We start from the raw sequence: 25,503 nt of genomic DNA, 5'->3' as shown, positions 1-25,503 counted from the left end.
ATCTTATTTTTGAAGCATTTAAAGGTAAGAACACTTAATGTACCCCTAAACATTAGTGTGCATATTATTATTTACAGTATTTACATTTTCATGTGAAATTTACATGCACTAAAATGAATAAATCTTAAGTGTACTCACCTGTAAATTTTGAAAAATACAAACTCTCATGTAACTAGATACTTTCAATTAGAGACTTTCTTCATTTTTGAGATTGCTTTGGATATTTTTAGTTCTTTGCATAGCCATATAAATTTTAGAATCAGTTTGTCAGCTTCTACCAAAAAACCCTCATAGGATTATGATAGAGATTACATTGAATCTAAAGATCAATTTGGAAGAATTGACATCCTGTGATGTTTTGTAGTTTTCATTATAGAAGTTATCTTCCATACTTTAAAATTTACTTCTACGTGTTTTATGATTTGAACACTATTATAAATAGAATTTTTCAAACTTAATTTTCTAGTAGTTGCTGTTTGTATAAAAAATGCAATTAATTTATTTGTATGTTGACTTTGTATTCTGTGATCTTGTTAAATTCATTTTATTAGTTCTTTTATTTTTTATTTGTAAACTAGAGGCCCGGTGCACAAAATTTGTGCACTTGGGGGATCCCTCAGCCCAGCCTGCGCCCTTTTGCAAACTAGGAGCCCTCAGGGGATAGTTGACTGATGGCTTAGGCCTGCTCTCCATGGGGAGAGGGCCTAAGCCGGCAGTCAGACATCCTTAGTGCTGCCGCAGAGGCAGGAGAGTCTCCCTCCACCACCGCTGTGCTCACCAGCCGTGAGCCTGGCTTCTGGCTGAGCGGCACTTCCCCTGTGGGAGCGCACTGACCACCAGAGGGCAGCTCCTACTTTGAGCATCTGCCCCCTGGTGGTCAGTGTGTGTCATAGCGTCCAGTCATTCCACCGTTCAGTAGATTTGCATATTAGCCTTTCATTATATAGGATATTTAGGAGATTGTGCATAAACAACCATGCCATCTGTGACTAGGGTTTTACTTCTTCATTTCTGATCTTTAGGCCTTCCCCCGCCTCCTTTTCTAATCACCACCTAGGATCTCCAATAAAACATTGAATAGAAATGGTGGGAGTGGGTACCCTTACTTACTTCCAATCTTGGGGAAAATATTCAGTATTTTATTAAATATAATGTTAGCTGTAAACTTTTTGTAAATGTCTATCATATTGGGGACTTCAAGCTTTTCTTTTCTTTTGGTGGGCCATAACTGCGGTCTGTTTAGTTCTCTTATTCTTAGGTGGGCTTCTTGCAGTTTGCCTCCCAGGCGTGTTGTCCAGGGGTCAGTCAGAGATTCGGGCAGAATTTTTAGACAATTTGAATCTCCCCTCTGTCGCTCTCTTCTTTCCTGGGTGATATCCCTTCAATTTCCAACTGACATAGCAGCCCCAAACTGTGTCCTTGGATTCCTTATGCAAGCAAGACTGCACATTTCTATCCAAATTCCAGCTGATCTGGGAAAGCCTCCAAAATGGAAAACTCTTTCAGTACATTTCTTTTCTTTCAGATGTCCACTCTCTTCCAAATCTGTCTACTTCTAGCGACTCTCCAGTGTTTTCAGATAGTTGCTTTTTAATATAATTTTTCTAATGTTTACAATTATTTCTTTGTGAGAAGTTTGGTCCAGTGTAAATGACTTCAGCATTATCAAATATGGAACCTATGTTTTTAAATAATGTGGTCAGAATAGCTCTTATAAGGAATGTGGAATTTAAGCAAAGATTTGAAAGAAGTGAGAAATTAACCAAAGTGACAGTTTTTATTTTTTTTTAAAGGATTCAGGCAGACAGAGGAGAGCTAATCAAGGTGGGAAAAACCTGATATGTTAGATCGGGGTGGGGAACGTCCAACCCGTGGGCCACATAAGGCCCTCGAAATCATTTGGTTTGGCCCTGCCTAGGCATTGAGGATGAGTTAATTAAATGTTTGACCAAATATAACAGGCTAATTTTTTTTATATATTTTATTGATTTTTCACAGAGAGGAAGAGAGAGGGATAGAGAGTTAGAAACATCAATGAGAGAGAAACATCAATCAGCTGCCTCTTGCACACCTCCTACTTGGGATGTGCCCGCAACCAAGATACATGCCCTTGGCCGGAATCGAACCTGGGACCTTTCAGTCCACAGGCCGACGCTCTATCCACTGAGCCAACCCAGTCAGGGCCAGGCTAATTTTTAAGATAATAATTTTGTATGGCCCATGAATGATGTTATAAATATTCAAATGGCCGCTGGCAGAAAAACGGTTTCCCACCCCTGTTAGAGCAACAGTAAAAAGGTCAGGGTTTTGAGAAGAGTGGTGTGAGCTGACATGACTTTCAAAACTATAACGTCTGCTATTTTGTGAATAGATTGTATGGATGCAAGAATAGAAACGGAATTAATTAGGAGGCTGTTACTAGAATTCACAGGAGAGATAATGGCCTCTCAAACCAAAGCAGTATCAATGGACACAGTGAGAGCAGTGACATGCTCGGTATGTTACGAAGGAAGAGCCAACAGATTTTCCAGTTTATTGGATGTTGGATATGAAAGAAAGGGAGGTGTTCAGCTTTTTTTTTTTTTTTTTGGCAAGTTGTACAAAAGGTGGAACTGTCATCAGCTGAGATGGAAAGGGCAATGGGTGGATCAGTTTAATATGACAAGGTTGTGCCCTAAAACGCTCACACTCATGAGTGAGAGATACAATTAAATAGCTAATGTGATCAACGAAATGAACTAATGTACTGAGAACTTTTTATAGCAGTTCTGTGGGAGAGCAGAGGAGAAAAAGTATTTCAACTTGTGATGAGCGAATAGGTAGCAATATATCAATGAATCGAAGCATTAATTTGACCTCATATCTCATTTGATTAGTTCATCCATTACCCAAGTTATGTTCTTTTTCTTTCATATAGGAAACCACGATATTTTGGATTTCAATGTGCTAGTGCTTCAGGGAAATGGCATGTGCGTGTGTGTTTAATATTTTCTTTTTTATGTCATTTGGGATGAAGCTTGGCACTGATGACTATTTTTAACACTAACCAAGCCCTTTTAATCTGTAATGCTAGAAAGATTTAATGAAAGCCTATTTGTGAAAATATAGTAAAACATAAATTTAAATATGCAAGCTTATGAGGCAAAGGCCTATCATTTGGGTGTCCCCAGATCTCATTAGTATTGTTTTATTTTATAGACTTTTCCCGTACACCAGGCCAGCCACTCTGGCCCTGTACTTGTCTATTCTCTTACAGCAGTTAAATGCAGCCATTGGTCAAGAGCATTTTGTCTTACTATTTTTGTGTTAAGAAAAAGAAAAGAATAATGATTTATAAGTGATCTGGTTGTAGGTCCTCACATTTCATGTTCCATACCTCTAAATAAAAAAACAATTGTAAAATTAGACCAATTTTATTTACTTTTCAGATCATGTGGATGAGCGAACAGTATGCAATGGAATTGCCCCTGAAAAAGATGTAGATGGATTTCATATTATCAATATTGGAAGACTGTGCCTTGATCAGCATTCTCTCATACCTGCCACTGCCAGTGCTGTTTGGGAAATAATCAAAAGAACAGGTTGGTAATTTGTGGTCTACAGGACGTGGATGCTAAGAGCCAAACCGAGAACTTGTGCATTGCCTTGATGGAACCCCTTCAATCCCACTGATTCTGTAGAAAGATAGAAAGTTCTGTAAGGCGAGGAATAATCCAAAATAAGATATACTGGGCTTACAGGTAACCGCTCTTGCATCTTGTAGGGAATTTTTTAATAGTAGGTTTGCCTCCCTACTTTTAATCTAAAAACAATATATTTTCATGTACATTTTATAAAATGTATTATATTTTTCCTTACCTTTAAAAACAGAATGTGCTGAATATATTTGAATCATCTGTAATGACCTAGGTTTTTATTACAAACATTTACCCTTGAATTGTGCTCTAAATGCCATTTGTAAATTGACCCCTACATCAGTGGTTCTCAACCTTCCTAATGCTGCGACCCTTTTATACAGTTCCTCATATTGTGGTGACCCCCAACCATAAACTTATTTTCGTTGCTACTTCATAACTGTAATTTTGCTACTGTTATGAATCATAATGTAAATATCTGATATGCAGGATGTATTTTCATTGTTACAAATTGAACATAAAGCATAGTGATTAATCACAAAAACAATATATAATTATATATGTGTTTTCCGATGGTCTTAGGCGACCCCTGTGAAAGGGTCGTTCGACCCCCAAAGGCATCGCGACCCACAGGTTGAGAACCACTGCCCTACATTAACTGACCCCTAAGGCAATATGGTGTCAATTAGTGTAGAGGCAAACATCTCTGTACACCTGTGAGAGCTCCGCCAGCGTCACTTCCATTTATGACAGCATCTCCTTTCTAATCTACTGTTTTCCAAATGAAAGAGAAAATTTCCAAAGGGAAGCAAATCCTAGAATTATTCTCTGATAATGTTAGTATTTGAGAAAAAACAACACCCTTAATTCTAACTTCTTCATTTTACTTATGAGAAACTATGCCCCAAAGTGGTAAATAGTGTTAAATCTGCAAGTTTTATCTTTCATACCTCTTAAGTCCCTAAGTTTAGTGCTGCTCTCCTGTGAAGTAAAGTGCATGAGCTTTGTGGAAAATACTGCCCCCACTTTATTTTGTTCCAGTTGTTCTCAATGAAACTTGACATTGTTGTACTTTACTTTGTAATTAGCAGTTAATATATTTAAGTCTCAGTACTTCTAACTCTTCATGTAAACCTTAATATTTAAAAAGCAATTTAATGGCAATTTGAAAATATTTGTGATTTTTTTCATGAGGCCATAATCAGAGAGGAAGTGACAAATCCAAGAGGTATAAAATAAATATTTATAAATAATGAATGTGGACACATTATAGACAAGCCATACAATAATCCAGATTCAATTAGAAAATTTTAAAGAATGTTTCAGTTGGCTGTTCAAATGTGTATTTGCTTCTTGTTGATTATTTAAGTCAAACTCTGTGTTTTAAGGAATTGAAACATTTGGGAAAAATGTGGTTGTGGCTGGAAGGTCCAAGAATGTAGGGATGCCCATTGCCATGCTTCTACACACTGATGGAGACCATGAACGACCAGGAGGTAGGTGGGACCTTTGAGATTCCATATACCTTTACAACTTTTTTACTTCTTAAATTAATAAAAGCTAGATATTTGAAATTGTGCCTTAGTGTATTTGTAGGTTTTGCAAATGAAGGTGTCCTTTATTCCTCATCTAATGACATGAGCACATTGAAAGTGAGGAAAGGAATTACTGGAAATATGTGGCCTTTTTGTTTCTATTTTTTTTTTGGCTATATATACTTGCTATATATACTTTCTTCAGATCATTTACAATGTAGATGTTAAGAAAAGTGGGAAGCCAGTAGCTACATAAAATCTCATGATAGACATCTGTATGCTTGCTCTCTCTCTCTCTCTCTCACACACACACACATAGATATATAGATTTCTTATTATTAACCTTAGAGAATTTCAGTTTCCTGATCTCATATTTTAAAATACTTGTTTTAGGATCTTGTTTTAGGATCTGGTTTGACATAATGCATATGAAATAATTTTTTAAGCTACAAAGCCCTATGAAAAAGTAAGCCTGATGAGAATACATTACTTATCTAAAATGGTGAATGATAAAGATTTTAAAATATTGTTTTTCTTTCCTGGTTCTAAGGATTTAAATATTGCCACAAAGCAAAATGTGTATGTGGATCACAGTAAATTAGACCCTGAGAGTGACTCCAGGTAACTTTAAAAAGCCTTAGTTTTGAAAAGCAAAAAGCTCTTCAATAAGAAAGGCCAAATCTTGTGGCATGAACAATTTTCATGATAATTATCTACAAAGTTACATTTTAGTTTTGCTATTCACTTCTAACTTAATCTATTGGGGCTTATCTATCTTTTCAGTATAATAAAATATTGATTCATAGTTGCCTTTATGTGATAGTTTCTACATTAAGCAAGGTAAAACAACCAGGAAAGTTCACCTAGGTATACTATTTTTGTTGGAAAATCTTGCCCAAGAGCTAATAAGCAGTTTTGTCATTTTCAACATTTCATTTGATCTCATCAATAACATTACAATAACATAGCTAACATAACTGTTAAATTTGCACAGAACCTTCTCATAAACTATCTTATTTAGTTCTCAATAATTCTGGCATCCTATCTAATAAAAGAGTAATATGCAAATTAACCATCACTCCCTCACTCTGACACAAAGATGGCGGCAGCCACAGAGCTGGAGTGAGCAGAGGCTTGGGTTGCCCCAGCGATGGAGGAAGCCAAGCTTCCCACCTGCCCTGGCCGGCCCTGAGCTCCGCTCAAGGCTAAAGAGTTTCAATTATAGAATAGAAGATAAATAAATCCCAGATACCTATTCCAGCTGGCGGTGGCCTCTGCTCAAGGAGGGCCTTGGCAACCCAGGCTTCGAGCCAGACCAAGGCTACAAAGTTTCAATTATAGAAGTTAAATAAATCCCAGATACCTGCTTCTAGCCTGCAGGCGTGGGCCAGCCTGAAAACGGCCATCAGCCCCTCACCCAGGCTGGCCAGGCAAATCCCAGATACCTGCTTCTAGCCTGCGGGCGTGGCCAGCCTGAAAACGGCCATCAGCCCCTCACCCAGGCTGGCCACACCACCATGGGGTGAGGGTTCCCCACTGGGGGGCTTGACCAGCCTGCAAACAGCCATCAGCCACTCACCCAGGCTGGCCAGGCACCCCAGCGGGATCCCCACCCTGATCCGGGACACCCTTCAGGGCAAACCAGCTGGCCCCCATCCGTGCACCAGGCCTCTATCCTATATAATAAAAGGGTAATTTGCAAATTGACCCTAATAGCAGAACGACTGGGAATGACTGGTCACTATGACACACATTGACCACCAGGGGGCAGACGCTCAATGCAGGAGATGCCCTCTGGTGGTCAGTGTGCTCTCACAGGGGGAGCTCTGCTTAGCCACAAGCCAGGCTGATGGCTGCCAGCATAGCGGTGGTGGTGGGAGCCTCTCCCGCCTCCTCAGCAGCACTAAGGATGTCCGACTGCAGCTTAGGCCTGCTCCCCGCTGGCAAGTGGACATCCCCCAAGGGCTCACAGGCTGCCAGAGGGATGTCTGACTGCCAGCTTAGGCCCGATCCCCCGGGGAGCAGGCCTAAGCCAGCGGGTGGACATCCCCCGAGGGGTCCCAGACTGTGAGAGGACACAGGCTGGGCTGAGGGACCCCCCGAGTGCACAAATTTTTGTGCACTGGGCCTCTAGTATATTCATATAATTTGCATTTTGCAGCTACAGGAAATGAGCTTTAGAGACTTAAGGTGACTTACCCAAGGTCACTCTGGGAGCTGAGTACTGACTGTGCGTTTTGGAGGATAGACTTGTAGTCAGACCCTTCTCCTGCCAAGCCCTGTGTCCTTGGACAAGTCATTTAATCTGTGTGAGCCTCCACTTCCTCATCTGTAAAATGTGTATAATATTAATATATCCTTCACTGGATTATTGTGAAAATTAAATGAGATATGAAAGCAAAGCACTAATTACAGTACCTTACACAGTCAGTTAAGTAAACCCTTGGTATAAATGAACTGTGGCTATTATGATTATTCCCATTATTGTGCTCAAGTTAATGATCTGTGACCATACTAATCATAAAATTTAGAGTAACATGATCCAAGGTTAATAATGTATTTTTCACATTCATTTGAAAATTTTTTTTCTCTGTCAAGTTTTATGTTTGCTTTATTTTAGGTCAAATCTAGTCATTGTTATAATAATTTCATAAATGTAGAATGGGAATTTATAAAGCATATAAAGTATTTTATTAGAAATATGACATCATTATACTACAAACCATACTTTGTATACTTTTTCTTATAGATATCAATATATTGTATGCTAATTTCTTTATATATTTTAATTTTTAATTATTTGTCTAAGTCTAAGAAAATCAATTTACCTTTTATTCATTTAATTTTAAATTAGACACTCCTATGTCATAAAACATAGTAAGTTTATAAACATTTTATACTTTGTGTTATGAAATATTCTCACTTGAACGCCTGTTAAAAATTGAATTAAAGTGGAATTAGTTATATAATAGTGGTTACTTACAAACCAGTTGATTGAATTTGCATTTATTATAGTGGCACTTAGGTGCCGTTATAATTACAGTATCTAAAGAGTAATAAATTATATTAAAATTATGTTGGACAATTTGTAACATGAGTGGTGTTTAAGCGCGTGCATATTTAACAGGAGTGTGCTGACATACATGATTAATATACTGAATTTTTGAGAGCTGCTTACTGAAGATTTGGAGTCTGTGGGAAAGTTAATATTTCAAATGCCCGTGTCTGTTAGAGCAGTAATTATATGTAATAACTACGTGTGCATTGTTGGCTAATAGCAATAATGCAGGAGGATTAGCTTGGTCAATTCAGATCTATAGAACTTGTTCTCATGACACTCACGATGTTGAGCATTCAGCTCACACTGTACTTATTTGCCAGAAGAAATTCAGGACCCTAATGATTCATTGTATATTAAAGCCATAGATAATTGCACTAGAAAAATGGCCATACTGCAATTTAGTTTGATATAATATGTGTCTATTCGGGGCTAGTTTTTAGTTCTTGATTATTTAGGACATGGGTTCCTGCTGTTTTGTGAGAAATCGCTGCTTTTAATTTATCAAGGGCTTGAAATATTTAGAGGACTGAGCATGTGCTAAAATTGTGAAATAAATGGGTAGTGCGGGTACTCGATGCAGCAGGGTATTAAAGGTGAATACTTTCTGCTGAGCATACATCACCACAGAAGGCTTTGCGGACAATATGGCATTGGAGCCACTATGCAGTTTATAGAGAGTAGATGAGAAATAGTTCCTGTCCTCCAGGAGCTTATAGTCTTGATGGTAGTGGTGGGCATGTTATATAAGTATGGATGATTTAAATTATATTCAGTGGCACAAAATGAAATTTGGCATCCATAAGCAAACATTCCAGTTGCTTAGGGAACAGTCTGGTTAATTGGGGAACATAAAGAGACTGAGAATGGAGAGTTTCTTCTCATGAGCCCCATTCCTTATTAGGATGTTTGAGTACCATTGTGACCACAGTATATTCTTTTAACTTCTTTGTATGGAGTAACCTCCTTTCAGAATGAAAACAAAATACCATTGGCTTTAGCATAGTCTTTATTTTTAACTTTACTGTGAAGAAATGAGAGAGTTCTGCAATTTCTCTAAAACAGTTTTTTTGCCCTTCAGATAACAAAGTGCCATAATGACCAAAACATTATGATTTTGTCACCAAATGGATACAGAATATGATTTTATTTCAAATTCTTTTAGAGAATTAGCAAGTTTCTTCCTGCATATTTTTATATTTTTATGTAGGACATCTCATCTAAATAGATCCCTAAATGGCATGGCCACAACATGGGTTATATGTGCCTCCTTTAACTAAAAGGTTGTGGTATCATTTGAGTGGCATTGATGCTGGGACTTTTAAAGGAGCATTTTAAAAGGGCCAGCAACCAATTGCTGTTGCTTACAGTTCTATGGACCCAGGGGTGTTATTGATTTCATTCAGGCAGCTTGCACTCAGTGCTTATTCTCTGTGCTGTTTCCTGGGCTTGGTAGTCAGCATCTTCAGGGTTCATCTTTGGACACTTTTTTCAGACACTGCTTCTGCATTATTGTTCAGCTTTTGCACTCAAGCTGCCTTTCGGTTGCAACTTTATGTATATCAGGTACTTTTTATTCAAGGAGCACCCTGTGTCAATGGGAAACCTCAAGATATTTTGCTAGTAGAATGCCTTTTCTTTTTGAAAATTGGCTCCAGATGGAAAAATGAACAGTTTTGCCAGCCAAGAGCATTGTCTCCGACCTACAGGAGGTGCCTTCAGGTAGCAATACAGAAGTGGATGTTCAAGGCAGTGCCACATGGTGTGTGTTGTAAGTGTGATTAAGGTCAGTTCAGTGCTAGGTGGGGCCGGACACTCTAGGGTTTCAAAGAGAGGAGCCAAATAGGATCACCTAGAAATGCAGAGGTCATGCAGAGCGATCACTACTGAGACTCTTAGCCTTGGCAGTGGAGGGGGATGCTGCCTCTGTGGAATGAACCATTGTCAAACTGGGGTAGGGAGGTGGCAGGCATTTTTCTCTGCTCCCCCCGTCCCATGATGCTAAGTTAGAAATTCTCATGATGAGATACTAGGATATTATGTTTTGTGATGCTTCTATGTTGATTAGACTTGACTGAATTATAGCTTTGAGTTTGCATAGTGGAAAGCAATAGAAAAATACAAATACTTGTTCAAGTCTCCTTTTCTGAGCTGCACAATAAGAGTACTGTCCCATTTTCAACATATCCGAAATTCAGCCAGATAGGATGTGAAAAACACGATACTTGGAGAAAATGTATTCACACATCAAACAATGGAGACTATTACACTGTTGAAACTAGCATTAAACATTATTTAAAATGTAGAGTGAAGTCCAAATCTTTCTCTTTCCCTTTCATTTTCTTTTTTTGCCATGGCCTCAGAGGCATTTATTATATTACCAGCACAAACCATCCTTTTTCTAAAATCTGTATGCCTAATTGTTGGAGGCACCACTCATAAGGCTATTGTGGTCTGCTCCAACCTACCTTTTCAGCCATTCCTCCTGTCATTTTCTCTCTGGTACCTTATGCAGAAGCCCCATAGAACTTCACATTGTTTCCCAAACACATTATCTCTTCCATGCCTCTTTGCTATTGCACACCCCATTGCATGCCAATTCCCATTACTCACCAGCTTTCTTCTCACGTCTCACCATCTTTCAACATGTGGCCCAAATCTTCTAAGTTTTGCACATTGTCTATGCTGTAGACACAATACTAGACCTATTATATATTAGTTATCTATCTGTTCCCCTTTCTTACACACATGGGAAATGTGAAATTCTCAATTCTTTTTTTGTATCTCTGAAATTTAGCACAGGACTTGGTATGTTATAATATAACTAGTCAATTAATAAAAGTTTATTTAGTGCCTCCTATGTGCCAACTACTGTACCAGCATTATAGAAAATAAGACCACAGGCAAGGGTTTTAAAATAAAATATTGTCATTTATTGAAAAAAATTCCTATATAGAAGCAAGGAAGGGGAGGAGGGAGAGAAGCTAGGTACTTACCACACACAAGTTTCTTAATATTCTAAAAGTATAGGCATTTATGTAGAAGTATTACTTAAGATTCCCTTTCCCCAAGAATCAGCTCACAGGGGTGGAGGGTGCCTCATCACCATCAGGAATGGGAGAGGAGACGTCAGGACACTGGGAAGGGAGGGCAAGTGGTTGCTGACGGCATTCATTGAAAGAGGTCACAGTGTTTTCCAGTAAAACATCTAGAGTCTATCATTTTGTTTAGACTAACTTGTTTTTCCTCGAGCTGCTGACATATAATGCTGTATTCTTACAGATGGACTGATTTCTTGGTGACTAAGCATGGGGCATATTATGGTGACTAAGTCAGATATTGCCCTGTCCTCTTACGCTTATAATCTATTAGGAAAGACAGCCATTAAACAATTAGCTATGAATGATTAATCATTGTAATTGTGCAAAGTGCTTCAAAGGAGTAGAATCTATACTAATAAAAGGGTAATATGCTAATTAGGACGGACATCTTCTGGACATCCATCTGGACAAAGCCACAGTGGCTGTGAGGCCTGGGCTCAGGCAGCTGTGGGCTCAGGCAGCTGTGAGGCCCGGGGCTCACGGAAGCTGTGGGCTTAGGCAGCCGTGAGCCCCGGCGGCTGCGAGGCCCAGGGCTCGGGCCTAGCAGCCACTGCGGCCTGCAGTGGCAGCAGCAGTGGGGTGATGAAGGTGGCGCCTTCCCCTGATCAGCCCAGTCACCTCCCACAGAGGAGCGGGCCTAAGCCGTCAGTAGGACATCCCCTGAGGGCTCCTGGACTGTGAGAGGGGGCATGACAGGATGAGGGATCCCCCCTCCAGTGCACAAATTTTTGTGCACCAGGCCTCTAGTTTTCTATAATAAAAAGCTTAGTTGAAGGAAGGGATGAACAATTTCTAATTATAGTTATATATGAAGGTTAGCCCCCTTTTTTGTCTACCTTCTGTTACTGTTGTACTTTTATTATTTACCTTCTGTTACTAATTTTCATTTCTTACCTCACAAGCAAAAATAAAAAATCTCCTACTTGAAGTTATTAAAAATATCTAAAATCTAGAAGAAAAATATGTACTCTCTACAAAAAAAAATAACTCATGCCATTATTATAAATGATGATCTGATGACTTAAAAATTTTTAGTTAATGCCAAACAGTGTTATTTTATAAAGTTACTAAATGCTAAAAAAAAAGAGTGTAGGCCCCATTTTCTTTGATCAATAAATATCTCTGAAGTTTCTTCTGTTTTTTATTCTTGTAGTTTGTTGCTCTTCTTTCATCTAAGGTCTTTTTCTGTTTCCCCGTGTAAATTTTTCTGCAGATTCTCAGGACTTCCCAGAATTGCTTTCATTTTCTCCTCCCCTCATCACAGTTCTGATTTAACCTCTTACCTACATCATCCTTCAGCATCCCAAATAGTCATTGTTCCCTCCTACTCACCCATTATTTCTCAGCTCAGGTGGAACTTCCATTAGCAGGCTTCTCTGATCATCCCTCCCACCCCACCCCACACACCACTATAGACATACTGAAGAACTTTTCTTTACAACATTTATCAGTTTGTAATTGTCACTTATTTGTGTCATTATTTGATTAATGTTCACCACACTCACTGGACAATTAATTTCACAAGAGCGAAGACCAGATCTGTGTTTCTTCCCATTTTATCTTCAGCATCTAACTGTCTAAAAAGTCTGTGCAATAAATGAATGAATAATTTACCTTAATTCTAGGCCAAGGGTATCATAAAAGGTTTAATACAGCTATTTCTAAGTTGTATTATTAAGAACACTGACATACCACAAGATCTTAAATAGGTTTTAAGTTTTAAAAAGAGGAGAGGAATTTGTCAAATTGGTTTGAGAAATCTGTATTAAACAGAACCAAACTTAACTTGACTGTGGTCGTTCCCAGAGGCTTTACTATAGTAATATAGGAAGCACTGCATCTCTGAGAGAATAATAATATTTAGTATTGGATCCTGGAAGTATTTGTTTTTTCCTAAAGTTATATATTTTCTGTGTTTGTACTAGTATGCCCCAGAGGTCCACCCTTCTCCCAGAGGAAGGATGACTGAGAGGGCAGTAACAGCAGAGAGCTCTTTAAGATGTCTGCGTTTTCTCTCTCTCAAATGCAAGAGCCTTGGGAATGCTTACTAGTATTTAGCTTTAGTCTATGACCTTGTAAGCATGTTTACAGAATCAGACATTCTAGTAAGATTCCCGAGTTTATTTTCATCAGTTAATCTTGAAAAGCAGGAAATAAATGCAAGAATTAAATAAAACTTTAACAAACAGACCCCATACACACACCTTTTAGTCAGAACAACTAGAAAAGGAAGAGCAATACTTTGGCTCATGCTCTCACTTGCCCCCTGTCGCATGGCTGAGCTGGCTGGTTCATTTTGTCTAGGCTTCAGGCGGGTCTGATTGCTTTAAAATTTAGTTGATTTTTTCTTTTTCTTTTTTGTAGCTAAAACCTGTTTCCTAATCATGAGTACTGCCCTCAAGCCTGACCTGGCAATTTGGTACCATGAGCAGTTGGTCACCTGGGGAATTTATTCATTTGGATACCAATACATGTCATTCCTATTAATAGAAGAGAATGATCCTAAAAACATAAGACTTTAAAACTCCCACTTTCATGTATAGCTGCCAAGTTGCTCACACCACAGTTGCAGTCCAGAGTGGTGAAGATGGCGCCTGGGGCATGAAAGCCTGGTATGAAGGAGCACAAGCTCTCTGGTCACATTGCCAGAGGTCACATTCTGCTTCTGCATTTTTCTGTTTGATAAGGATATACGAGGGTCTTGGGAGAATTAAATGAGCTAATATCTTTAAAGATCTTAGTGTTTACACATAGTAAGTACTCAATACATATTCGCTACTATGGTGCACTTATTCTAAAAAGTATTTAAGGTGGGCCATAGTAATATCTAAAACACAATGCCAATGAGAAATAGGGAAGAAAAATTTAAAGGAAAGCTGGGAATGAAATGGAGCCAAGAATATGGCTACTGCTAAAACTGGACATATCATTAAATCTTCACAGGTATGTCCTTAGTGCCAATCACATCGCTTTTTATATACTGGTGCTGAATATATATTTGGCAAATTTATTTAATTAAATATAAATTATGCTTGCTATATGATTGGATCAGTAATTTTATCCTGAGAGCTTTTTAGCAGGAAAAAAACACACACACACAACTAGTTACTCAATAAAGTGTCTTTAAGATTAAAAATAAACACATGCTCAGGATAAATAAAGCATATTCTGATATTAAGACTGAAGAATAATTTCTCCTGAGGGTCCTTATAATCAGGAAACTATGTAATGGACTGAATAACATGTATAAATGCTTTAAAATTTAATGAAATGGCAAAATTTTATAGAGCTATTTCTTTTATTGTTTAAGCCCAATTAAAGCTAACTCTGGCATGAATTTCTCTTATTTCACTAGACATTTCTTCTCACTCTCTGTGTCTGGGTCATTTTTCTTTTCCCAACTTCTAAACCAGTGTTTCTCAGCTCCTGCTCCCCACTGGGATCACCTGGGGGCTTTTAAAAAATATAGCTCCCTGAACCCGACACAGAACAATTAAATCATAATATTTACAAGTTGGGCTTGAACATTAGTATTTTTTAAAAAACAGAAGATTCTAATGCTGTCAAGGTTGAGGATGAGTGCTCAGAAGATTGGAATGAGCCCAGAGCTTCCCGTTTCATTCCAGAGCCCTTCCATGATCAAATCTGGGCTTCATCTTCTTCCTCATTTCCTACCACTCTCACCCTCCATCTCTGACCCGCAGCCACTACTGCCTTTTGCATTTCTAGAATATTTCATACCTGCTCATGTGTGTGTTTGCACTTGGTTTTCCTTCTACCTGGATGCTCTTTTTGAAGTTATTTACATAATTTGTTTGCTCACTTCTTCCGAATTTCTGTTCAAATGTCCCTGACCACTTTATTAAAATATCATCCATGTTATTACTCTCTATCCACTTACTCTGCATTCTTTTCTTCTTCTCACTTATTACTATGTACAATTTTATTATCTACATATATAAAAGCCTAAGTGACCGGATGACCGGCTGATAGCTATGACATGCACTGACCACCAGGGGGCAGACTCTCAATGCAGCAGCTCCCACAGCGGGAGTGCTGCTCAGCTGACAGATGAGCACCAGACACCGGGCTCACAGCTGGTGAGTGTAGCTGCGGTGGTGCGAGCCTCTCCTGCGGACACTCCCTTTGTGTGCCTGAGTAGTGGCAGCTGGCGGCAGGTGCAGTGGGGCCAGGATGAGCAGGAGCAGCCCAGACTCGGGCTCCTCCCCAGTCACCTGCTGCTTCACACACTACTTTGTGCTGTGTGGGATCGATGTGGACAGCAGGCTGGAGCCCGATGAGCTGGTAAGGCTGGACTGTTGCAGTGTGGAGGTCCACTGGTCCCTGCAGGCCAGGCCGAGGGACCCCACGTGTACCGGGCCTCTAGTGTGTGTGTGTGTGTGTGTGTGTGTGTCTGTATTTGCTCATTTGTATATTTTCTTTGTTGAATAAATGCATCCACAATTTCAATTCAATAATTTTTGGCCAAAATTGAGGCAGATTTTTAAAATATCTACAGACATTGATGGTCAGGATTCAGTCAGTTGTCCATAAAACTCTTTCTCTCCAAGGAACAATAGGTGTTTAAAGGACTGAGCTTGAAACAATTTGACTAGTTAAAAGTGAAACAATTGGCCCAAAGTGTTTGGAAGACTGCTAAACAGCAAGTCAAACCAGCCAGGTCTTGACCAGATAAAGACAGTAAAGCCTGCCCCATTTAAAACATGGACAGAAGGCTTAGACCTGAGTGTTCTGCAACAGTATCTAAAATTTAAACAGTTTAATCCAGAAAAAGCAGCTGAAGATGGGATAGAAAGCATGCAGTAACTGGAATTCAGAGTCAAGAGAGTGCGGTATTATTTTAAGACTCATTGAGTGCTGTTCTGTTGATGAGTACTGAGTTTTCCTCAATGATTTTTTTTTCCCTTTAAACCAGGCCATAGTGTGAGTTAACGTGTTGGGAATGACTTAGTTTTTCCTTATCTAGAGAAAGTGACAAAAGAAACCCTACACATGAGATTCCAGCCCTTACTGGGTTCGCCATTTTGCTGTATTTGCTGATGCAGGCACAAGTAGGTATTTGACGTTTTCTAGGCTATCATGATCTCTATAACTTATGCAAAACTGCAGAAACAAATAAGTTTCTTAAGACTCTACTTATAAATTTTTAGCTGGGTCTGTGGAATGCTTAGAAATATTAGGTTCTTGCCAAGGCTGTTATCATCTGAGCAATAGGACGTGAAACTGAGTGAGGGGGAAAAAGTCATCAGAGGGTCAGAGATACACATCATTCTAAGGAGTAGCTGTTGCAACTTGTTAGTACTGGTTACCTATGGAAAAAGCTGAGGAGATAGAATGGATTAGGTGCAGCAAGCCAGAGGATTTGTTGAAGAAAAGTAGTGGGATACCAGGACTGGAAATAGGAATGACAAGAGTTCTCACTATGTCAATTAAGACAGGTTAAATGAGAATATAGTTAGCAGGCGTCAGAAGTTCAGACAAAACATAATCAGTCACCGAAGTAGTAATCAGTAAAAGTTTATTGTTTACACACCGAAAAGATAGTTTGCAAACTAGGAGCCCTCAAACCAAAATATGGATGAGGCTCAGGAGTATATTGTTCTAAGACAGCTTATATTAGCGAGAAAGCAGGGACTGTTTATTCTTCACAGTGATTGGTTATAGGATTAGAATTTTTTTAAATGATAGGGAATTGGTCAATGGTTACCTCATATGAACCTTGGGAAACAGTTCAAATTTTGTTTATGATTTTTAGAGGCATAAGCAAGAAATGATCCAGGAAGTCATTCTCAGAGATCTGTTGTTGCCGAACATCTTGTTATTCTGTCCATTTCTTTGCTGCCTTTCTCCCTGTGGTGTGTCTTCTAGTTTTCCTAAAAATAGAGACTATGCCATTTTTGTTGTATGCTATGCAGAAAGGGAAGAGAGAGAGTACTGTCTCACACAGCCATGTTCATACCGGGAGTCCTTCCTTTGACCCATCATCACTGCCTTTCTCTCACTCTTCAATGGCTCTCACTTAAAGCACGGAAATCCCGCAGTCTGCTAACCTCTCTCATTCATACGTCACTTTGTTAAAGCATGTATGAATGCTTTCCCTTATAGCCTTCTTCATCATTTCTTCAACACATAATTCAAAGTTGGTTCATTTTTCCTTGCCATTCTTTTGCCTTGGAATTCCTTTCTTTCCCTTCCCTGATTGGTGTACTACTACTCATGCTTTAAGAACTAACAAAGTATATTACCTCTTTTAGGAACCCTTTTTTGACACCTCCTCAAGATGAATGTGGTACCTGCCAAGATGAGGCAGAATTAATCTCTAACCTGTCCTGCTACAAGATGTTGCCCCATTTTTAGTGCACTTGTCTTGCTGTTTTCAGTATTTATAAATTTTATTATCAAGCCAATGAGTGACTGTGTATTAACTTGTCAATGCAGAACTTTCAAGTGCTAGATTTCTAGGATCCTACTTATAGCTGTCCTATATGGTCAGCACATACCCTCATTTGGGCTCATTTGATTTTCCACTGGTCAGTTGAAGGATACAGTGATATGGTGCATCTATATTTTCGTATCTAGCTTTTGTTTTTAAAGTGATTTAATTATTTCAAAGCAATTTTTCACACTTAGGATGTAACTGAAACTCCTCTAGAATTGGAGCACTCATAAATTATGAATAAGTTAAGTAATCATTAATGGAATTCTTCTGCATTCCAGGTGATGCAACAGTGACAATAGCTCACAGATATACCCCCAAAGAACAACTGAAGATCCATACTCAGCTGGCAGATATTGTCATAGTCGCTGCAGGTAAGTCTTTAGTGGGTGTTATTTGGTGGAATATCATCAGCAGAGTAATTCCTGCCCTAATTGCCAGCATGTCCGTAAGAACCACTTCTTCAGAGAATTAAGATATGTATGATTAACTTCCGACAACTGGATTCTGTCTCTTGGCAATCATCATATTGGTCATATTGGTCCACTGTGCCTGTATTAGCATTTGTCACTTCATTATAGAAAACCTGAATAACCTTTGGAATGAAATATTAAGCACAAGAACAGAGTACACTTTGCCAATTCTTTTGACAACATGATTGCTTCTAAACATGAATGAATTATGGGGAGACTGGTAGGAAATGCTGTTGAAGGGATAGCCATGGCTGGTACATGTCGGAATTTGTAGGCCATGGTAAAAACTTTGATATAAGCTACGATGGCTGAGATCAGGAGATTGACATGGTCTGGCATACGTTTTTAAAAGATTACTTACACTGAGTCAAGAATTGACTTTAGAGAGACAAGAATGGAAACAGAGAACAGTTATTATACTTTCATTTAATGGGTCTAGCTTTTTCTAATTTGTTTTACATTTGAATATACAAAATAATTCTACCCTTTACTTCTGCCTTTACCCTTTACTCTCGCCACATAGTATTTCTACGGTGCAGACACTGTGACTGTTCTTTATCCAAGGCTGGAATGAGAGCCCTTTTAATTTTATCAATTAGATATTATTGATAATTTCTACACTTTACAGTTGAATTGCTGAGTATTTACAAATTATGAAGGGAGAGTAAACGTTTCATAATAAATTGAGTTTAATGGAAAATAATAATAATTTAAATTAGTTTTAACAGAATTTAATTCACTTTCTTATTCTATAGGCCCTTTATAGGAACTCAAAATATATATGTGATAACTTTAGATGGAGTAATTTGCCTCTTCATAGAGTATAAATAGAAATATTCCCATTTTAGAATCAACAATAATCTTCTAACTACAGTTCCTGTTTTTCTAAAAAATTATATTCAGGGGGTTTACCAGATGTAAGAGTTTGAGCTCAATTGACAGAAGTAAGATGGATGTTTAGAGAGGCAATACACTTTGTTAGATCACAGACATTAGGTGAAATACTGCTGCAGCAACTGATAGAGTCATGCAAGATAAATATTACATTGACTTTTTTTTAGAAACACTTGAAGTCACACACAAGACTCAGAATTTGGTGAGGAGAGAGGAATTTGAGTGGTCGTCATTGCTAATCTCTAATTTTAGACAAAATGAAATGTTCATTATTATTAAAATTTGATTTGATTCTGAGGTTAACAATATATAAAGAATATTTCACAGTTGATCTTAGTTCTCATTTATCAATTATAATATCAAATGCATATTTTCTTTATTGAATGCATATTTGGAGCAAAATCCCTCAGTATGCATTCATACTCATGTTTTTCGTGTTATGAGAAATGACAAATGGGTAATTACCATCCTCTTTCAAGAACCACGGATATTCTGTTGTGACTAAATCAAACTTTATGTCACAAGTCATTATGCCAACACTGTCATCATCCTTGAGTTTCTCATATAGACTCACTGTATTGGCACTGTGATCAAGGAGTTAAAAAATAAGAAAGGAAGGGGAAAATAAAGGGAAAAGGGACCAATTCTACATAAAGTTAACAAAAGAGGAGCCTGGAGGTACCCAGGTCTCTAGGTGATGAAGCAGTATTGAGGCTCTATATCTCAGCCATCCTACTCAGGGTATCCTATTACCACCAGAGGGCGCCAGTCCCGTGTGCAGGCTATTTTAGACAGCCAGTTGGCCACGCACAGTCTTAATCCTGGAAGGAAGACAATTTTGAGTGAAGGCAGTGCAAACAGGTATTGTTCCTTGCTTTGTATTCCAGCTCTAGTGCCCCTAACTCGATACAAATGTATGCTGAATTCTGGAATACAGCTCTGTATGTAGCCCTGCAATCATCCTTAGGAAATAAACATCTGTGTAGTGGGAAATTTCAGGGAAGAAAATTGAGAATTTGTAAGAAATAACTAAAGATTACTACATTTTTACTTCTTTAATAATCACCTGGAGAATTTGAGGATAAAATACGTAGAGATTGGTAAATTATAGTGGAATTGTAGGGAAGGCATAAAAAAACAACAACACACTAATAATGAATAACCACATCATGCATTCTGTGTGGGAAATAAACACATGTGATTAGCAGTGGGTATTACAAAAGGATATAATGACCTCATGGCAGAGGTATTGATTATTGTCATAACTAGAATGTCAGCATATATGGAAGCAGTACCATCTCAAAGTTAGGAGGAGTAGAGGAGGAGTAGTGGGTGATGTATCAGGCACATTGATAATGTCTGGAATGACAATAAAGAACGTGGTGAAGAAACCTTGGAATGGGTTTGCAGAAGAAAAGTATAAGAGGAAATGGCATGTGATGATTCTGGTGCATGACTAAAATTAGCTTATGTTCATATTAATCTCACTTCTCCAGTTTCTCAAACTTTCATAGGTTTAACTATATAGGACTTACCTTTAAAGCATCTCACCAAAATTTGAAAAGTAGACTAATATAGAAGTTCAAATTTGAAAACCAAATCCTGTCAAACTATGCTGTTAGAAATAAAAGGCTCTAGGCTCCTACTCAATGCTATACCCCTCTGCATTTTTCCCAGAGAGAAATAATCTGTTTCTAGGAACTTTGCTGTACCATGGTTATAACACATAACTATATATATATATATATATATATATATATATATATATATATATATCTAAGCAACTGTTATGACTGGCCGACCGGCCGGTAGCTATGATGCACACTGACCACCAGGGGGCAGGTGTTCAATGCAGAAGCTGCCCCCTGGTGGTCAATGAACTCCCACAGCCAACCTCCTGCAGTCCCTCCCCTCAGCCAGCCCCAATTATCCCCGATCACCAGCCAGGCCAAGGGACCCCACCCATGCACAAATTTGTGCACCAGGCCTCTAGTTCAGTGGTTCTCAACCTTCCTAAAGCCGCAACCCTTTAATACAGTTCCTCATGTTGTGGTGACCCCCAATTTCATTGTTACAAATTGAACATAATTAAAGCATAGTGATTAATCACAAAAACAATATGTAATTATTAGGCGACCCCTGTGAAAGGGTCGTTCAGCCCCCAAAGGGGTCGCGACCCACAGGTTGAGAACTGCTGCTCTAGTTGTTTAAAGTTGTCTATACCCTTCTCTTTACAATTGCAGAGACAGAAATTTTTTTTTACTGGTGCTCAAAACAGTACCTGATACATTGTGGGTACTCAATAAATGTATGCTGCATTGATTTTGAGACGAGAACTGGAACAAATACTTCTTCAAATTATTACAAATTTAGCTGGTAATTTTTTTAAAAAAAATTAAATTTATTTAAGGATGGGGGTTGGAGTATCCAAAGGAAGGGCTGCATAGCACCAAGCCAAGGGGACACTGGGTCAATGATGACAGCACCCAGGAGCCAGAGTTTCATCCTTATACGCAGTCACTGGCAGGAAACTTGTCATCAGTGGGTTTGGGGGCTGAGCTGGTGGGCTTGGAATGTGGATGGAATGCAGGTGTGCAATCAGTAGCCTTCAGAACAGTTTCCTTTCCTTGTATGGTCTGACTCCTGGTGTCTAGTGAGTTTTTCTTGGTCTTTTGTTCTCCTGTGGTCGGAAGCTTACAGATGGCTGCTAAGGATTGTATTGTACTATAGGCCTAATGTTTCCCTCCTCTTTCTGTTTGTTAATAATTATTCTTAATAAACAGTTATGCCACATGTCAGAAACCAATCACCTAGCACCTTAGCGTGTCCATTATTATAAGGGAGGGTGAAATTATCGGATACCCAAGGCTGAGGAAACCAGTTGAATGACTTGAGAGGTAAAAGCTGGTCCTGAGGCAGCCACAGCACCACGTGTCTGGTTTTGCTGCTTTTCTGGGCCGGAAGCTGAAATACAACTGAGGCCTAGATGTTTATCTTTAGGGAGGAAAAGGTCAGGGGGTATAAATTCCTGACTAAAGATGTGAAATATCTGGAGTCCAAATCACATGACCAGTGATATGCTAGGGGAAGATAGATTACCTTGGGGGCCAGGTTCTTGTTTTCCCAGTTTTGCCCCTTGCTAGGCATCTAGGGCTTTCTGCCCTAGTGAGTTTCTGTACCTAGTCCATTATTCTTGCTCTGGGTTCTGTCTAACACTCCCCCCTCACCCCCTCAAGGACCTTGGCACTGAATTCTTTCAGAGAAAAGAGGGTGTAAGGTCTCTTCTATAGCTGCTTCCTGCTGAAAGGGGCAACATTTTTCTTCAGAGCCAAAAATCCTTGCTCTCTGTTAGGGACAGTAAGGCCTGGCCACAAAAGGAGGTTGTGATGGTGTTGAGGAGTGGTATTTCCTGAGTACAAGCAGGGATTGTAACCTGATGGAGACAAACTGTGCTACAAATCTTACTGTTATTGGGACAAAAGCTAGAACAGCAAGAATTATGACAAATGATCTGATGGAAGGAAAGAAAGAATAGTTTGGAGGGTTGTAGCCAAATATTTTAGATTAATTTAGGATCCAATTCAAATCATAAATGAAAAATAAAGCTGTGAGTCTAATATTCATAACTGTGTATTATAAAGTCTATGTAAACATAATTCCCCCTCCCTAAAATCACCCTCATTTTTTAAAAAATATATTTTATTGATTTTTTTTACAGAGAGGAAGGGAGAAGGAGAGGGATAGAGAGTTAGAAACATCGATGAGAGAGAAACATCGATTCAGCTGCTTCCTGCACACTCCCTACTGGGGATGTGCCCGCAACCAAGGTACATGCCCTTGACCAGAATCGAACCTGGGACCCTTCAGTCCGCAGGCCGACGCTCTATCCACTGAGCCAAACCAGTCATGGCCACCCTCATTTTTATTAAAGAGCCAAATTAAGACCAATATATTTACTGTATTACGTTAAGTTTCAATTTGGTCTGATTGTTTGCATGAACACAATAAGAATAGCAATAGATTCTATAGGCTTTTAAAACCCTGCTTTGCTGATAAATTTTTAAGAATATAATTTTATAAAGATGAATTTGTTTAACATGTTAAGCACTCAGCCTGTTTTGTCTTCCGGACGGAAAGTGTAGTGTCAGTCACCGGTGACTGACTGGGCGTTTAACGTGTTAAAATTTATTGGTCATTGTAAAGTAATTGATAAAGCCATCTAAGTGAGTTATTTTTTGAAATAAAAGAGTAGTTTCTATCATTAAGTAGAGGAGTAGACTGATCTGAGTATAAATGTTAAATTAAGAAATTAGCCTGGCCAGTGTGGCTCAGTGGTTGAGCATCGACCTATGAATCAGGAGGTTCCTGGTCAGGGCACATGTCCATATTGCAAGCTTGATCCCCAGTGTGGTGCATGCAGGAGGCAACCTATCAGTGATTCTTCCTCATCATTGATGTTTCTATTTCTCCCTCTCCCATCCTCTCTGAAATCAATAAAAATATATTTAAAAAAAAGAAACTATGAGAAGAGTGAAGAAAGAGACTATTATAGACAGCTAAAATTGAGGGTATTAAACAGTTGAATAAAGAAGTAGAGTAGCCACCCCTTGTCTGTGGGGATATATTCTAGGACCCTCAGTGGATGCCTGATACCATAGGTCAGTGATTCTCAACCTTCTGGTCCTTTAAATACAGTTCCTCATGTTGTGACCCAACCATAAAATTATTTTCGTTGCTACTTCATAACTGTAATGTTGCTACTGTTATGAATCGTAATGTAAATATCTGATATGCAGGATGGTCTTAGGTGACCCCTGTGAAAGGGTCGTTCGACCGCCAAAGGGGTCGAGATCCACAGGTTGAGAACTGCTGCCATAGGTAGTACTGAACCCTATGTCTTTCTTATACATACATATTTATGATAAACATTAATTTATAAGTTAGTCACAGTAAGATATTAACAAAATAATTAATAATAAACTAAAGCTTATGTGACTGTGTGCTTTCGCATTCCTTCCCTGTCTCTCTTTCAATATTTTATTGTATTTTATAGCTTCTCTTTAGCATATTCAAATTTCCAGCATGATTACTCGGGTGCTTTGAGACATTATGAAGTAAAATAAGGTTTACTCAAGCACAAGCATTACTTTACTGTGACAGGGGATAACTAACATGACTGCTAAGTGACTAAGGGCAGGGAGCATATACAGAGTGGACACACTGGACAAAGGGATGATTCACATCCCAGGCTGAACAGAGTAGGGCGACACACGGTTTTATCCCATTACTCAGAACAGTGCACAATTTAAAAGTTATGAATTATATATTTATGAAATTTTTCATTAACATTTTGGATCTAGGTTGACCACAGGTAACTGAAACCACAGAAGGTGAAGAAACTGAGGATAAAAGAAGACTACTCTAGTTTTGGGGAAGGCTAAATTGGCTTGTGTAAGGCTAATGATAAAGAAGGTACTGCTGTCCAGAAGAGGGCACAGATTCTAAGATTGTGTTAAAAAGTCCTTTGGTTATCCATGTCTCATGCTGGGGAAATGCTACAATTGTAAAGGGTCTAGGAATTTTCATTATCCAGGCAGGATTGGCAATTTTTTCCCAGACATTGTCTAAAGAACCCTCCACCCATCTGAGTAAACTTGTTGGAACTAGCTTCATTCAGAAGATGAGCTGCTGAATCAATGCCACTTGCCTATTATTATTAACCTCTGGATACAGTGTCATAGTTGGTGAAAGCTGGCATTTTGTCCACTAAGCCATCCCTTCCAGCGTGATGAATGAACCTTCACAGTCATAACTCAAGCATCTACTGCAACACTTTTAAAGATAGACACTGTAATATAAAACAGGATAAATGGGCAATTCAGTAGAGTAATTGAGAATATTCATACTTACTCTTCATAAAATACAAAGTGACCAACCAACTACTTTTCACCACTTCTTCCATCATATTTTCAAGTTTTAGATACACACCCATCAGACATCATCCTAGGTTCTCAGTACAGTATTTCCTCTTCCTTTGAGCAGGATTAGTAATTTTCAGGATGCCAGGACACTGAGAAGTTCCTAGGGATGGGGTATGAAAATAGTCTATGCCATCATTTGGAGCTCATGGCACTTGGGTGTGGAACTTACTCCTTTACAGCTCTGGGTGCTTCCTGAGCCAATGTCAGCACACTGTATGGTTTCACTATGCTATTGTTCTTCCCATATTCTTCTTCTCATTCTCCATCTTGTCCCCGTTAGTCTCTGCTTCTCCACTAGAATTCCTTCCTAAATTTGTCATTTATCTTAATTTTGTCAATTATTGTCAATGGTATGGAGTGGTGTAAATG

At 38.7% G+C, this 25,503-nt stretch overlaps 1 protein-coding gene across 2 annotated transcripts in view; it reads left to right on the top strand.

Moving 5' to 3' along the window:
- MTHFD2L (methylenetetrahydrofolate dehydrogenase (NADP+ dependent) 2 like) overlaps positions 1-25,503 on the top strand; it is a 94,607-nt gene that overhangs the window by 24,922 nt on the left and 44,182 nt on the right. For both annotated transcript variants that reach the window (XM_023758642.1, XM_023758641.1), the window contains exons 4-6: positions 3,429-3,581; positions 5,024-5,131; positions 18,068-18,160. In XM_023758642.1, coding sequence (XP_023614410.1) covers positions 3,429-3,581; positions 5,024-5,131; positions 18,068-18,160 — 354 coding nt within the window. The remainder of the gene's footprint in view (positions 1-3,428; positions 3,582-5,023; positions 5,132-18,067; positions 18,161-25,503) is intronic.

Source organism: Myotis lucifugus, unplaced genomic scaffold (genome assembly GCF_000147115.1).
Source record: "Myotis lucifugus unplaced genomic scaffold, Myoluc2.0 scaffold_136, whole genome shotgun sequence".
Taxonomy (NCBI): Eukaryota; Metazoa; Chordata; class Mammalia; order Chiroptera; family Vespertilionidae; genus Myotis; species Myotis lucifugus.
Note: the sequence above shows the minus strand (reverse complement) of the source record. Positions and strands in the feature narration are given on the sequence as shown.